Consider the following 15389-nt stretch of genomic DNA (forward strand, 5'->3'; position numbering starts at 1 on the left):
CACACACACACACACACACACACACACACACACACACACACACACACCCTAACAATTTGAGTGGAAAACATCGTGGTTGTGTAAGAGATAGATAGCTATTACATCTTTAGATAGAAAATGGTTTCTTCCATAAATGGCAAAACCTGCGCGGTTTGATGTGACTCCGATAATTCAGTTAAAGGCTCCTGATCTTAACTTAGCTTTCTAAAATAGACAATTGTTTGTTAACCGTTCTTGTCGACATGAGCCCTATACAGTACGGTAAGATGTGGCCTTTTCCGGACAAAGCTTTCCTGTCATTCTCTGAGGACAGCGACTTGTTTTTGTTAAAAGATTTACTAGTGGACTCTGGGAAAGGAAAATTTATAGCTGAACGTGACCTGCTTATCAAACTGAACACCTACAGGGGCCCAAACATTGTTTATCTCCCAGTGTGTCCATATCTAGATTACTCAGCTTACAGGTAAAAATATTATTCTTCCTCACCTTCTTTATTGCCAGGCTCAAACTCAACCTGGGAGGTGACTGTCAAGCGACGTTCTTCCCCGTGACTCATGCATCATCACCAGTAATAAAGATTCCGCAGTCGGAACTTTAATGAACAGTTCTGCTGAATAATGCATTGATCTTATCTCTTTATTGTATGAGCCAGAATAGACTTCAGCGGCCCTACTGTCCTTCCAGAGGATACGAGTGGGTCCCATTGATTTGGGGGGAGCTATTTTATCCAGTTGCAGGAGGTCTGGGTCCCTTCTTGCTTTCCCACAACCCGCAGAAGCAGCAAAGCTAATGGATAAAAGTACTAGAAATGTATCTTACCAGTAAAGTGAGTGGTTGTGAGTGCACACACTAAGGACTAGAGTGTGCATTTTAAAGCATAGCCCTGAGTAAAGGACCGTGCAAAGGTTACACTCACCCCGGTCTCAGTCCCCACCCCAGGTTGGCTGGAGTAATGAGTGGGGATGAGATTCAGTGCCTCCAGTCCTCCTTGGAGGCTGATGAGAAGAGAGAGCAAGACCACAGTCCCTCTTTCTCTGTGCTCCCCTTGGGGTGATGTGTTCTCTTGGAGATGCAGTGCAGAAGCAGGCCAGGAGTGCAGGGATTGCTTTTGTAACTGGCCATTCTGTAGGCTGTGCAAATGCAGGGGAAAGCTCTTTGCGCCCTTCTCCATACTGTGTACACACACAAGGACACACTGTCCAATAGTTGAAAAGAAGATGTCATTGTTTAGAAGGGTCCTTTCCTGGTTACAGCCACACTTACTGATTATGATTATTATTATTTTAAGATTTCATCAGCTGTGACTTATCTACCTATGGTGCCTCTTGTATTTCATTGCTGTTATGAAATGGAAAATTGTTTAGTACCTCGTCTTCCAAAAGGTCATACCAGTGCATTATGTTGAGAATTACGAACACGTGGTATGAACAACACAGGTAGCCAGCCATTTGGAGAGCTCCATTCGTACTTTGGAATCCACAGGTAATTTCCCCTAGGAATGGAGAATTCCTCTGGATATATATATATATCTCATTTCCATGGGAAACACCTCTCTAATTAACAGAGAGATCTGGCCACTGAATGCCACTGTTGCATTTAAAACACATTGATGCAGTTATTTGTGTAACATACAAACTTTTTCTCTGCACGAGGCAATTTAATTAGGAAGGTATGAAAGCACCTTGATGATTAAGGTTTTCACCCTATTCCACAGTAAATCCTAATTTTAGTTCTATTATAACTTTGGCAGGAAAGCTAGGATCTGATCTGAAAAATGCCAGATGGATGCTGAAAACTTAGAAAAATTTTTCTGTTAATATTGAAGTGTGAGTGGACTTTTTCTGTGGTTTATACAGGTCATTAACAAATTACCCTGATCTGAAATGTTGACTTTGGCAGGGGTTTTACCTTTGCTCAGTTGGTAGGTATCTGTGTTTTTGAAGCTGAAGGATCAGAGTTCTAGTTTCTGCTGTGCAGGTTCGTGTGAGTTATCCAGGTACTTATGTATGGGTGTACCAGCAGATTCATTGCAAAATGGCACCCTCTTTTGTGTATGTGTGGTTTTCTCTTGCAAACCATGAAGACAGTGGGTCAAGCTATTTTTGGGTTACAAATTGTTAAAAATAACATTGAGTCTGAGGCCACTCATGTACGACTCCACAATGAAGATTGCTATTAGGGTTTCATTACAAATCTGTATTCACTCCCATTAAAACTAAGATCAGGGAATGTACTTTTGTGAATGCTTCAGGGTACACTAGAATTTGTTTGGAAAGGGTTAAGGGAATTGGTGTCAAAACATCTGTAAGTTATCTGAGCCTAAAAGTAACTTTTTAAAATATTATTTAAAATGCCTAATTGTGGAGAGAGGGGAATCCCTCTAGCCATAAATATAACTTAATTAAAAAACTACAAACTTTACATGTCTTTATATGCTGTTAACATGTAGGGCATAGTTTAATTAAAAGCAGAAGTCTTATTAAAAAAAAATCAACCTTAATTGTGTAGTACAGCAACAAGTACTTTATAAAGTCAACATGGCTTGATGTGCTTTCTAAAGTCTATGCCAGTGATACTCAGATCTCAGTGGTACAGGAGCCAAATTAGCAATCAGTATTACCCAAAAGAGCCACAGTAGGATGAATTCATTGTTATATTTAAACAGTATGACGGGAAATATTTAGTTTATATTATTCTCACAGCAAAATGCCTGACCAAGTATTATTATTTTATCAACTACAATTGATTTAATAACATAGTAAAAGCATCCTCATTGGTTAATAACTTAGATTGGTTAATAATTAAATCACACAGTGTTATAATATGTGCTGAGAAAAAGAGCCACGGAAGACACATTAGAGAGCCACTTGCGGCTTGCAAGCCTCAGTCTGAGTATCACTGGTCTATGCAAGGCAAGGTGAAACAGGAGCCCAGCAGAAGGCTCCTAAATGCCAAAGGGTATGCAAGATATGAGAGAGAGAGAGAGAGAGAGAGAGATCTCTGTAGAGCTAGAAGAGGCAAGAGGAGGTGGAGAACCAGTGGAGCGCCTGAGTCCCACAGCACTGGTTATCTAGTCTGTGGAGGAGACTGAGGTTTCTCAGGGGTTGGTCCAAAACTGTGCAGTGATTCCCCCCAGGAACTTAAGAACCTGTCCTCACCACCTTCTGCTTCAAATGCAGAGCGCATTTCTTCAATCTGCTTTCTGTAACATAAACACAGAGCAGTGTGCACATTTAAAAAACAAAACCCTACCAAAACAAAAGACACTGCATATACAGCCCTCCCCCTGGGGAGAGGATGAGAGAGAGAGAACAAACCACATGTGACAGAGGTTAGTCTCATCATTTCATGCACTACTTGATGGTGCTCAGATACTCTGGTGATGAAGGTGCTATAACAACCTATACAGAACAACAAATAGAATCTTTGGAAAGCTCAGAATCTTGTAGAGCTTTAGAGTTCTGCACGAGAGAGTCTGCTGGTGGGAAACCAGGAACACTGCCAGTTAGTGAACTTCCACTTTGTGAGGCAGGGTGGATGGGTATGAAAGAGAGAGAGAGCTCCTAAGCCCCATAGTTTAGTTTTAAAAAATTGTTTAAGTGAAATTGACAACCAAGTGTGTTAGCTTTAAGGTTGTTACTATTTATTTCCACTGAAAAGAGGATTTAAATGTATGGAAATGAACACAAATACACTCTCAGTTCATACAATACCAGATAAAATATTACATCATATTTTAAAGGCACCCTTTGCTCCGCTCAAGCACAAGTCTACAAGGAGAGGGTTTGCAGCAATGCAAGTCGCTGCCACGCCTTTGGCAAGGTGCTTGTAGCAGGCCACCATTGCCCCAAAAGTGGGTGGCATTGGCCAGAGAAGATGCATGGTTAGGTGATGCACTGGTTCACTTCTAGCACATCCCTATGCAGCCTCTGCCAACTGGCTCCTGTGGTGCACCTGGCAGAAATTAATGCTCCCTGCCATGGTGGAGGACATGCCCTTCCCTCCCTCTGCCTATACAGAGTGTCTCACTGGTACAGGGAAGTGTGATTGGTACTTGCCTGCCCAAGCCGCGTGAATCAAACCTATAGACTAACAGGAAGCATCACTGCTTGGAGATTTTGTTGTTGTGATGGAAGTTCCCCTTGGAAGTGCTCTGCAGCCCCCAGACCAGGGTCCCCTGTATAAGATTGTTTATTCATTTATGTCTTATCTTTTGTTTCTTGATCTCTGCCTTGTAAAGACCGTGGTACGTTCTAGGAACCAGTCAAGCACAAGCTCTGTACATACAGCCCTTATCCCTTTCCACAAGTCCCTTCCTTTCAGCAGGCCAAGTTGTTACTGTAACTTTCCTTCCAGAACACAGGAAGCTTTTTCTTGTATAATTCTTTTGTGGCGTTCCTCCCTTGAGTAGGTATGTATTGAAAAGTGGGCCGCACTGTGTATTGTTTGTTTTTTGGCACTCTGTGTATTTATGTTGAAGAGCAACCTAATCATAATGCTTGCTAAAGATTGTTCATGTGTGGTCGCGGCTCCATCTGAGAGTGTTATTTTCTTCATAAGTTGCATCTAGAGTGAGATCATGTATTCCCCAGTCTCATCAGTAGCCTTGTTTGGCAAGGTGAGGCAAGTAGTATCATTGGAAGGCTTTCTAGTATGAGAGAAGGGAAGATCTGTTCTGCAACAGTTCATTCCGGTGCAGCCCTTTATATCATGCTTCATAGCTAAGCACTGTCCCAATTAACTCCTTAAAGACAGAGCTAAAATATTGGTTCTCAACTTCCGTAGGCCAAGTTTCAGCCTGAGAAATGGGTCCAAGAATGGAAATGGGAGCTGACCTCTTCATCAAAGTATTTCAAATCCAGCATTGTAATAAAGCTGGCCCGACTTCTGTGTGGTGCATTGTTATTGGCTGTCGCTGTTCATTTTTTCAACATTGCTTGGCTTGTATTTTCATTTTGATTAATATCATGGTTAGCTAGGAACTAGAAGAACAACTTGTTTGTTTTCTAAATACACAAGATACTTATCAACCAATAATAACACTTGAAGCTGCATTTCATGTGTAGATAACATTTAGTGCAGCAGTAATACCAGTAAGGAGGCAAAGCTGTAGAGAGGGAGAATAAATGCTGCTTTATGAAGTGGATTATGAGACCCATCTCTATGTCATTATGTTCCTGGTTTGGGTGGTTTATCCCTGAGCTACCTGTTTACATTATTATAGAAGGTGGTTTTTTGGTATTTCTTTTATTGACTTAAACAAGGTGTGATCTGTTGCCCTAAGGCAGGACCACATCTTAAACATATCACCGTGTCTGACAAATGAGCTGATATAGGTATATTTTTAGGATGGTGTATGAGTGAATAAAAGAGTGTTTCAAAGTTTCACAACTCCCCCTTAGCCACAATGGCAATTGTAAAACTTAACTCATTGCATGGCACTTCTTAGTTATGCTCAGTCATCGTGTTTTGAAATGGGAGGGAAATGATTAAGGGGCAAAAGGAATTGAATTAGATGATTAGCTAATGCTTACTGCTCATTCAGAGAAACCCAATATGTATAGAAATATGATGACCCATTACAAAGCTATCCCCCCTTGTTCAATTATGTGAATGGGTAGTGACATGCCATGAGCCTAAAAATGACCACACAACTGTATCCAGTTCAAACTCCTCTCTCTCCCATCATGGCCTGTAGTCTGCTTACTTCTCTCTCTTTAATGCCCCAGTCACAGTTCTGTGCATTTCTCGATGCTGTGCATTATTCCTGAAAGTAGCTCCCTTTTCCTCCAACTTCTCTCTTCTCCTTTCTTCAAGTCCTCCATCAAAGCTCACTTCTTCTAGCTGGGCTTCTCTTGTTCATCTCTGCTCTCTTGTTGCCTAAAAAAAAAATTTTTTTTAAATAGTATTCGTGCTCACACACAAACTAGGCAAACCTTGCCGTCACTATACTCACCTATGTCACTTTCCTCTTGTTCCCTCTTACCCTTCCTCCTCCTTTCCACCATTTAGGGCCAGATTTTCAAAAGAGCTCAGCACGCTGGATCCTGTACTGTTTTTGAAAATCTGGCCTTTATGTGTCACAGTAAGAGCTGCTGGGTGCTGAGCACTTCTGAAAATAGGGCTCTGATTCAAGTGCCTAAATTGGAGCTGTGCTTCCTTTAAAAATCCGGGTCTTCATGTGTTGTTACAATGATGTTCACTAGGTAATTTAGACCACAATGCTGCAAAGACTTAAGCACATGCTTAACTTTGTGCATTGTATGTAGTCTTATTGAAGTCAATAGGATATACAAAATCCATAAAAGTTACTGACTTCAGTAAGATTACTCACAGTGCATAAAGTTGAGCATGTGCATAAGGATCAGAGCGTTAGATTGTGAAGTCCTGAGACAGGGACTTTGCCTATTTGCTATTTGCTTGTCTATATAGTACTGTGAACAGCAGTGGCACTCTATAAATAATTGTGTTTTCTGTGCTGTCCACTAGTTGTTAAGTAGTTCTTAATGCTCGATTTAAAATGGAATAGAAAACTTTAATAGCAGATGATCAAACAAGCCAGGAGTAGTTTGTGTGCTTGGTTGTCATGGCACAAAAACATTTGTGCCCTCTGGTAAGCTGCGAAGAGAGTGCCCCATTTAGAGAGAGACTGTCAAGTGTGGTTGAGACCGATTTACCCTAACACGTTTACAAAGCCCATGCAATGCTATGTGTGTGTTTCCTGGCCTCCTCCCAATTCATCAGTCTTTATATTTATTGTAAGTATTAAGAGGACTGAATAAAATGGAGTATCACTAGTGGTGCAACGTGTAGATTTGTGCCTCTTTTTTAAAATTGTGGTGGTGAGGGAGGGCTTGACTTCCAGCCCCTCTCAAGCTTCTCTCCCTCCACCTCCCCACCCCACCTTGCAGGGGGTGTCAAGAGAGAGCAGCCACCTTTACTTATCTCCCTTGATGAGGAGAAGCCACTATATTGATGCCTGTTCAGTGAAGGAGAAGAGGGATCGGTGCTTCACGCTGTTCAGTGGAAGTGTGTTCTCATGCCCAGACAGTTCCTCTCTGACGACCGAACAATCTGAGCTTCTCCTGAAATCACTGGACATGGCACACCTAAGATCAGAGTAATGCTGGGCGAGGGCCATGGGTTGGATCCTGCCCAGGGCTAAATACTCCTATTGCTCCTGATCAATACCTTGCAGGATAGTAAACTTAATGAATAGGGAAATCAAACCCATTGAATTAAGTCTGCTGCTGTGATATTGGTAACTTTGTTTACAGCAAGAAGGCCCTCCTGGCTTCAAAATATAGTGTAGAGGGGATTAGCATCTTGCCAGTTTTTCCAGGGATGAAAGAGCCTTCAGTAGGTGGAAAAGTACCTAACAATCTCAGTTGCCAGTTGGAAGGTGAGAGAGACAATTAGCTCTCAAAGGCATTTCCTAATCAGGTAGTTAGGTGTGAGGAGACATGTTTTCCCTGAGTGTTAGGATTTGGCTTTAGTGATCATAACTGTAAGCTTCTTAGGGGAACAAATATTTAGAATAGTAGGCAGTGTTTGCTGCCTAATCAGAAGTATTTGTGGAGGTTTAATTCTAATGTTCTGGCAACGTGGCCGTGATACTGACCTGGCTTTTTAACCAGTTGTTGTTAAAACAAAAAGGTAGTTAGTAATCAAATCAAAGGGATTACCCAATTATCTGTGCAAATTGAGATACTATTAACTTCCTTATTATTATCCCAGCCTTTCAAAATTGTCATAAAAGTCTTACCAGCCCCAGTAAAAAGAAAGAGAGGAAAAAAAGAAAGAAAGAAAGAAAAAAAAAAAAAAAAAAACCCCTACTGTTTCACTGTATGCTGATGGATGATAATGAGGGATCTAATGATATTTTAACATATGTCTTTCAAAAAAAATTACTTGACCTAGATTAAGTGAGTGAGCAGAATTTTGCAAATCTGCTCCATGCAATGTTTGACTTTTCCCTTTGAGGAAGAAACTAGCTTTTGGTTGCAGAGAGAAAAGCACAATTAAAATTAATTTGTGTCCTGGAATTGTCAGGTATGTTTACACATACATTTGACAACACAAACCATGAATGAATTCTGATTTAAGCTTGTAGTGTAAAAAGAGATAGAAATAAGCTTAATTTGTAATGTGCGTTGAACTTTTTTTTTTTTTAAAGGGCTTCTCAAATCAGTACGTCGTATAATCACTAAACCATAGCCTGAGAAACAGTTGTCGCTGGTATTTCAGCATGCTGTAATTCCAGTTAATCTAATTTATGAGAAACTATATTGAGTGACAGATGTGAGAACATTTATTGCTTGGCCTTCTTAAATTACATGCAAGATAAGTCTTGTTTAATTTTTAACTGTAAGAATGTCTGACTGCAAAATATAAAGCACATCCCAACCTAACAACCATGCCCTCAGTCCCCAAACTGTGGCAGTTTTAACAATGTTGATCATTCATATTTTTCTTCGTAGCGCTCTTCTTCCCCCAGGGTACTCTGTAATTCACCCTGAAAATAGTTACTGGACACAGAAGTATTTTAAAAACACCAACTACTTTTTTTTTTTTAATTCACAGTCTCTGTTAAAGATGCTTGGGAAAATGTAAGCCAAAAATATGATTGCCTTGAAAGTCCTAGTACCTGTGACTTAGTGTACGGAATTGTCCTCTACTGGTATTTGAAACTGAGGGCACTAGATCAAAAACGTCAGTTCAGGCATTAGAGCTAAAGCAGAACCTCCATCTCTGCTGTCAGTAGAAGTAACAGCATTTTATGTATCCTCTATCCTAGCCTCCAGCCATGAGAAGGCAAACCCACAACACAATGTCCTTTTCCTTCTTTTGCAAAGCATTCTGCACAGAGTGCACAAAACATAGAACTGTTCCAAAGCAGCATGTACTTGGCATGTATATTGTTCCAGTAGGCACTTGCTGAGCTACCTCAGACACAACATGCATGGTTTAGGCTGTTTACCGGACGCAGGTCTCAGAAGTCCCTGACCTAGTTGGGACTTAACCAGAGGACGTTCTGTTCCAAAACCAGAGGGCTTTACCTCTTGAACTAAAGAAGCTCTTTTGACTCACAGCATTATGTATTCTCTCTTCAAACCACTAGCTGCTTTGGGACAAGATACTCTTCTGCTAGGAACACAAAGTACAGGGATGGGCAACTTGAAGGTAGTACATGGTGACAAAATCCACTAAAACCCTTTGGTGGGCTTGGGGATGTGATGTGGTGGGGGAGAGAGGTCAGGTCCTGCGGAGGGTCTGGGGAGGGGTGTGGAGAGTGAGCCCACCCCTGTGCTCACCCCTCAGGGTGGCTGCTGTCCTGAAGAGGTGACATGGCTCCCTGCTGTGGCCCATTGGCTCTTGCCACAGCATCATGTGACATGCACATCTGCGCACAGGTGAGGCCTCCCCTTGTGACTCCATGTCCTGCCCCCTTCTTGGCCCTAGTGCTGCCGGATTGCCTGCCCTGAACTGGTAAAGTTCAGGCCAAGTAAAGTTATCTGGCAGATTGGGTACAGCCCCAGTTATCCATCCCTGACAAAGTAGGTCAGTATCAAGGAGACAGAAGAGTTCAAGTGGGGTTACACGGAGCAAGGACGCCTCTCCAGTAGCAAGAAAGAAACAGGAGGAGCTATAAGTGTTACTGAATATATCTTAAATCAATCACAGAGGGAAAAAACTTCGTTACCTGTCAGTTTTACCTGCAGCATTAAAACTAGGTAGAAGCAAAACAACATTTCTGAACGAAATGATTTTGTCAAAACAAAATGATCTTATTGAACCAAAATTACTTTTTAAAAAAATCAGAGAACTTTTGACATTTCTGCCTTTTGTTGTTCCAATTCGGAATAAAACAAAATTTCAAAATTTCGAAATCCTCCATGAAATGCAATTTCCATTCTCTTCCCAGCTCTACTTGTAATACAGTACCCTCACAATTCATGCAATTTCTTCTAAAAATCCACAGATGTGCAAATTCACATTAGAGACACCGATAGCACACTGCAGTTTCACCCACAAAACATAGCTACTAACAAACATCACCCTTTCTTTTTCCATTTGTACACAGGGGGAAAAAAGACTTGTTTACATATAGGATACAGTAATAGAGCTACATTTCCTGTTTCCCCAAACAGTCCTGATTCCACACTCCTTACATACAGTCGCACTTATACCTGTGACTGAGCCCTTTGACTTCAGCAAGACTGCTCATGTAAGTGTTATTCAGCGTGAGCAAAGGTTACAGAATTGGACCTATATAAAAGTACACTTCAAGGAGTATTTGCCGAAACATATTCCAATAACAGAATGTTAAAATTGTAGTTCAGGAACTATACAACACCTGAACCATCATGCAGTTCTTGCTTGTTTTATAGATCATTCTTCTACAACTGGGTTTTTTGTGCTATAATAAAACAAATGACCAAGAAAAAGGGGGTAAGAGTTTAGACTTTTCAAAACTTTTTTTTTTTAATGTACATTTTCACAAATATATTTATTAGCTTTTCTTATGGTACTTATTGCTATGTTATTTAAACACTTCACAAGCACTAATCAAATATCACTGAAGCTAATCATGAGGAGGGGATCTGAAAACCAAAGATTGAGGGAGGGATAGGGTAGCACAGAGACCTTCTTCATACAGCCACAGAGCAAAGGGAATGGTAGAGCTGCAGCAAGACGCAGTATCCAAGACCCATCCTCTGGGATTGGGAAAGAGCCCATGGACTGGATGAGCGGGAGAAAGCGGTAGGATAAATTAGAGAAGTATGGTATGAGGAAAGATATTTTGTGACTAGTGGAAGAAGAAAGGGAAGAAGATAGTCAAGTACAGTATAGAGGGAGAGAGGGGAAAGGGGAATCGTAGCCCCCTGCTTCCCCCCCCACACACACACACACAAAAAGCCCTTAAGAAAAGATGTGGTGATATGTGGGAAAGAAAAAGTGTAGTGAAGCCAAGAAGAAGGGCACCAAAGTATAACACAAAGGTATGAACATGCAAATAAATACAATGACAAATAACCAGAACAGAATAAACTACAGCGAGGGTGGCTCTGAGTGTTGTGATGGCAGTTTCACTCTGGTTAGTCCTTAGGCTCAGGGCCGGATTTCCCATTAGGCACAGTAGGGCACGTGCCAAGGGGTGCCAGCATTCTAGGGGTGCCTAAAAGTTAAAGGTGTGTTAAAAGTTTCATTTTTTACAGAAAACACAAAGGTCAGTTGTAGGGGGGGGGGGGGCATTGAAGATGCTGTGCCTAGAGGTGCCTAAGGTGTAAATCCAGCTCTGCTTTGGCTGAGAGGTTTCAGGCAAGTGTTTCAAGCCCAGATTATTTATTTTATTGCACAGAATGCATTTAGTATCCTGTCTAAAGAAATTTCAGTCTAATAAGATGAACAGGAAGTTTCCATATATGAGTGCCATGGGTGAACTGTTTGGAGTGATAGATTAGAAAAAGACAGGCTGATTGAATGGTAAAAGTGTGTTTTGAGGCAGGATTTTTGGGCAAAGGTTTGTCACACAGGTATAACTACACGGGTTTAATTGAGTTAATCTGGATTTAATACTGTGTAAATAAGGGCTGGTCTACACACAAGCTTGCATCAGTTTCCGATTTAGTTATTTCAGTGCAGGTTTTTGTGTAGACCGGCCCTTACAAAAGAATCTGATCCTGTCCATTTAACTACTTTAGTTAATGTCCATCAATAAATTGGAGGTGATGAAGGATCGAGCTCAGAAACCATGTTCTTCCTCCCCCTCTTCTTCCCAGACCCTAGAAATGATGCTGAGAAGGAGAACAACTTGAAAGAACTAATGAAAGAGCTGCCTGATGCCAACTACTGCCTGCTGAAGTACCTGTGCCGGTTCTTGACCCGAGTTGCTGAGCATCACACGGTGAACAGAATGAACATTTTCAATCTGGCCACCATTTTTGGACCAAGTTGTTTTCAGTAAGTTCATGGTTCCCCCCCCCACCCTTTCTTTCACTTCAGCTGAGCACATGTTGAGGCAGGTGGCATGAGAGACCGCTCAGAATTCTCACCGTTTCAGCTGATCCTATAAATTCCCTAAGCAATGGATGCAGTCTTTAAGGGTAATATTGGGGGGTTGGGTTGTCCTTTTGGGGTGGTGGGAGGGAGTTTGTTGGCATTTTGAAACACTTTTTTTAAGCAGTTTGTTAGGTGGTGTAAACAGGAGAAAAATGGAGCAGAAAATCCCCCAAATTTGTAGAAGGAAGAAAGTTGCATCTACACAACATTCTTCCTTTTCTGCCACACACCATGGAGGCTTCTCTGAGCAACATCTAGAGAGAGGGCATTTAGGGAAGACGGCATCACAGGGCAGCTGGTGGATGCTGCCTGCTCCAGGCTTCCAGGTGGCGAGACATGCAAACCCTCTTGATTTAGGAGTGTGTGATCCAGATCCAATGGAACTGTGGCGCTGACGGGAGCTGTGCTCCTAGAGGGCCCAGAGACCTATCTGGAGGGGATGGGGCTCTGCAGAGAGTGAGTGGGAGTTGCCACGAGATTCACTGGTTCTGCTGACTGCTTCCTTCTGGTCCAGACTCCTCCTCCTTTCTGGAGGCAAGGATGTAATGGACTCCTCCAGGGCTAATGTGAACTTCGGCGTACATTGTGATGGAGCTTCAGATCGTAGGGCCCTGCGCAGAGATGCAGAGTTACTTCCTATTCACTTGTTCTTACAGCCATTAACCTCCATGATTCAAAATCCCAGGTGGTTGTCAGAACAATTATTATTTTAGATAACTGCACTGCATTAAGTGATGAGTGTTCTCAGTCAATGCTGTCGGGACATCTGCTGGGAGAGCAATACAGCAGTGCACAGACAATCCAGGAAGGTTTTGGAGAGTGTTAGGGACAACTTCCTGGTGCAGTTACTGGAGGAACCAACCAGGGGCTGTTCTCCTCTTGACCTGCTGCTTACAAACAAGGAAGAATTGGTAGGGGAAGTAGAAGTGGGTGGCAACATGGACAGCAGTGACCATGAGATGGTTGAGTTCAGGATCTGCACAAAAGGAAGAAAGGAGAGTAGCAAAATACGGACCCTGGATTTCAGAAAAGCAGACTGTGACTCCCGTAGGGAACTGATGGGCAGGATCCCCTGGGAGGCTAATATGAGGGGAAAGGAGTCCAGGAAAGCTGGCTGTAATTTAAAGAAGCCTTGGCACAGGAACAAACCATTCTGATGTGCAGAACGAATAGCAAATATGGCAGGCGACCAGCTTGGTTTAACAGTGAAATCTTCGGTGAGCTTAAACACAAAAAGGAAGCTTACAAGAAGTGGAAACTTGGTCAGATGACTAGGGAGGAGTATAAAAATATTGCTCGAGCATGCAGGGGTGTAATCCGGAAGGCCAAAACACAACTGGAGTTGCAGCTAGCAAGGGATGTGAAGGGTAACAAGAAGGGTTTCTACAGGCATGTTAGCAACAAGAAAAAGGTCAGGGAAAGTGTGGGACCCTTAATGCATGGGGGAGGCAACCTAGTGACAGATGATGTGGAAAAAGCTGAAGTACTCAATGCTTTTTTTGCCTCGGTCTTCACAGACGAGGTTAGCTCCCACACTGCTGTGCTGGGCAACACAGTATGGGGAGGAGGTGAATAGCCCTCAGTGGTGAAAGAACAGGTTAAGGACTATTTAGAAAAGCTGGACATGCACAAGTCCATGGGTCCAGATCTAATGCATCCGAGGGTACTGAGGGAATTGGCTGATGTGATTGCAGAGCCATTGGTCATTATCTTTGAAAACTCGTGGTGATCGGGGGAGGTCCTGAATGATTGGAAAAAGGCAAATATAGTGCCCATCTTTAAAAAAGGGAAGAAGGAGAACCTGGGGAACTACAGACCAGTCAGCCTCACCTCCGTCCCTGGAAAAATCATGGAGCAGGTCCTCAAGGAAACCATTTTGAAGCAGTTGGAGGAGAGGACGGAGTTTAGGAACAGTCAGCATGGATTCACCAAGGGCAAGTCATGACTGACCAACCTGATTGCCTTCTACGATGAGGATAACTGGCTCTGTGGATATGGGGAAAGCAGTGGACGTGATATATCTTGACTTTAGCAAAGCTTTTGATACGGTCTCCTACAGTATTCTTGCCAGCAAGTTAAAAAGTATGGATTGGATGAATGGACTATAAGGTGGATAGAAAGCTGGCTAGGTCGTCAGGCTCAATGGGTAGTGATCAACAGCTCGATGTCTAGTTGGCAGCCGATATCAAGCAAAGTGCTCCTGGGGCCGGTTTTGTACAACATCTTTATTAATGATCTGGACAATGAGATAGATTGCACCCTCAGCAAGTTTGCGGATGACACTAAGCTGAGGGGAGAGGTAGATATGCTGGAGGGTAGGGATAGGGTCCAGAGTGACCTAGACAAATTGGAGGATTGGGACAAAAGAAATCTGATGAGGTTCAACAAGGAGAAGTGCAGAGTCCTGCACTTAGGACGGAAGAATCCCATGCACTGCTACAGGCTGGGGACCAACTGGCTAAGCGGCAGTTCTGCAGAAAAGAACCTGGAGATTACAGTGGATGAGAAGCTGGATATGAGTCAGCAGCGTGCCCTTGTTGCCAAGAAGGCTAACGGCATATTGGGCTGCATTAGTAGGAGCATTGCCAGCAGATCAAGGGAAGTGATTATTCCCCTCTATTCGGCACTGATGAGGCCACATCTGAAGTATTGTGTCCAGTTTGTAGCCCCCCACTACAGAAAGGATGTGGACAAATTGGACAGAGTCCAGCGGAGGGCAACGAAAATGATCAGGGGGCTGGGGCACATGATTTACGAGGAGAGGCTGAGGGAACTGGGCTTGTTTAGTATGCAGAAGAGAAGAATGAGGGGGAATTTGATAGCAGCCTTCAACTACCTGAAGGGGTGTTCAAAAGAGGATGGAGCTCGGCTGTTCTCAGTGATGGCAGATGACAGAACAAGGAGCAATGGTCTCAAGTTGCGGTCGGGGAGGTCTAGATAGGATATTAAGAAACACTATTTCACTAGGAGAGTGGTGAAGCACTGGAATGGGTTACCTAGGGAGGTGGTGGAATCTCCATCCTTAGTAGTTTTTAAGGCCCAGCTTGACAAAGCCCTGGTTGGGATGATTTAGTTGGTGTTAGTCCTGCTCTGAGCAGGGGGTTGGATTAGATGACCTCCTGAGGTCTCTTCCAACCCTAATCTTCTATGATTCTGTGTCAAATTATTGCCGTTTGAAACTTTAACCAGCCTGTTGGTGGTGGGGACATGGTGTGTTTGGTTTTCTTTGAGGTTGAAGAGCCCATAAATAAACTGAAAGTTACAGATAATCTTGTAAATTTTATAGTGTTGTTAGTCTCCATTCATTACTGGAATCAGAAAAAAAC

General features: G+C 42.7%; 1 protein-coding gene across 1 annotated transcript in view; it reads left to right on the plus strand.

Moving 5' to 3' along the window:
* FAM13A (family with sequence similarity 13 member A) overlaps window positions 1-15389 on the plus strand; it is a 188941-nt gene that overhangs the window by 9736 nt on the left and 163816 nt on the right. Inside the window, exon 4 of the mRNA XM_026660523.2 lies at window positions 11784-11964. Within this exon, the coding sequence (XP_026516308.1) occupies window positions 11784-11964 (181 nt within the window). The remainder of the gene's footprint in view (window positions 1-11783; window positions 11965-15389) is intronic.

This window comes from Terrapene carolina, unplaced genomic scaffold (assembly GCF_002925995.2).
Source record: "Terrapene carolina triunguis isolate 2854851 unplaced genomic scaffold, T_m_triunguis-2.0 Scaffold789, whole genome shotgun sequence".
In the NCBI taxonomy this organism is placed as follows: Eukaryota; Metazoa; Chordata; order Testudines; family Emydidae; genus Terrapene; species Terrapene triunguis.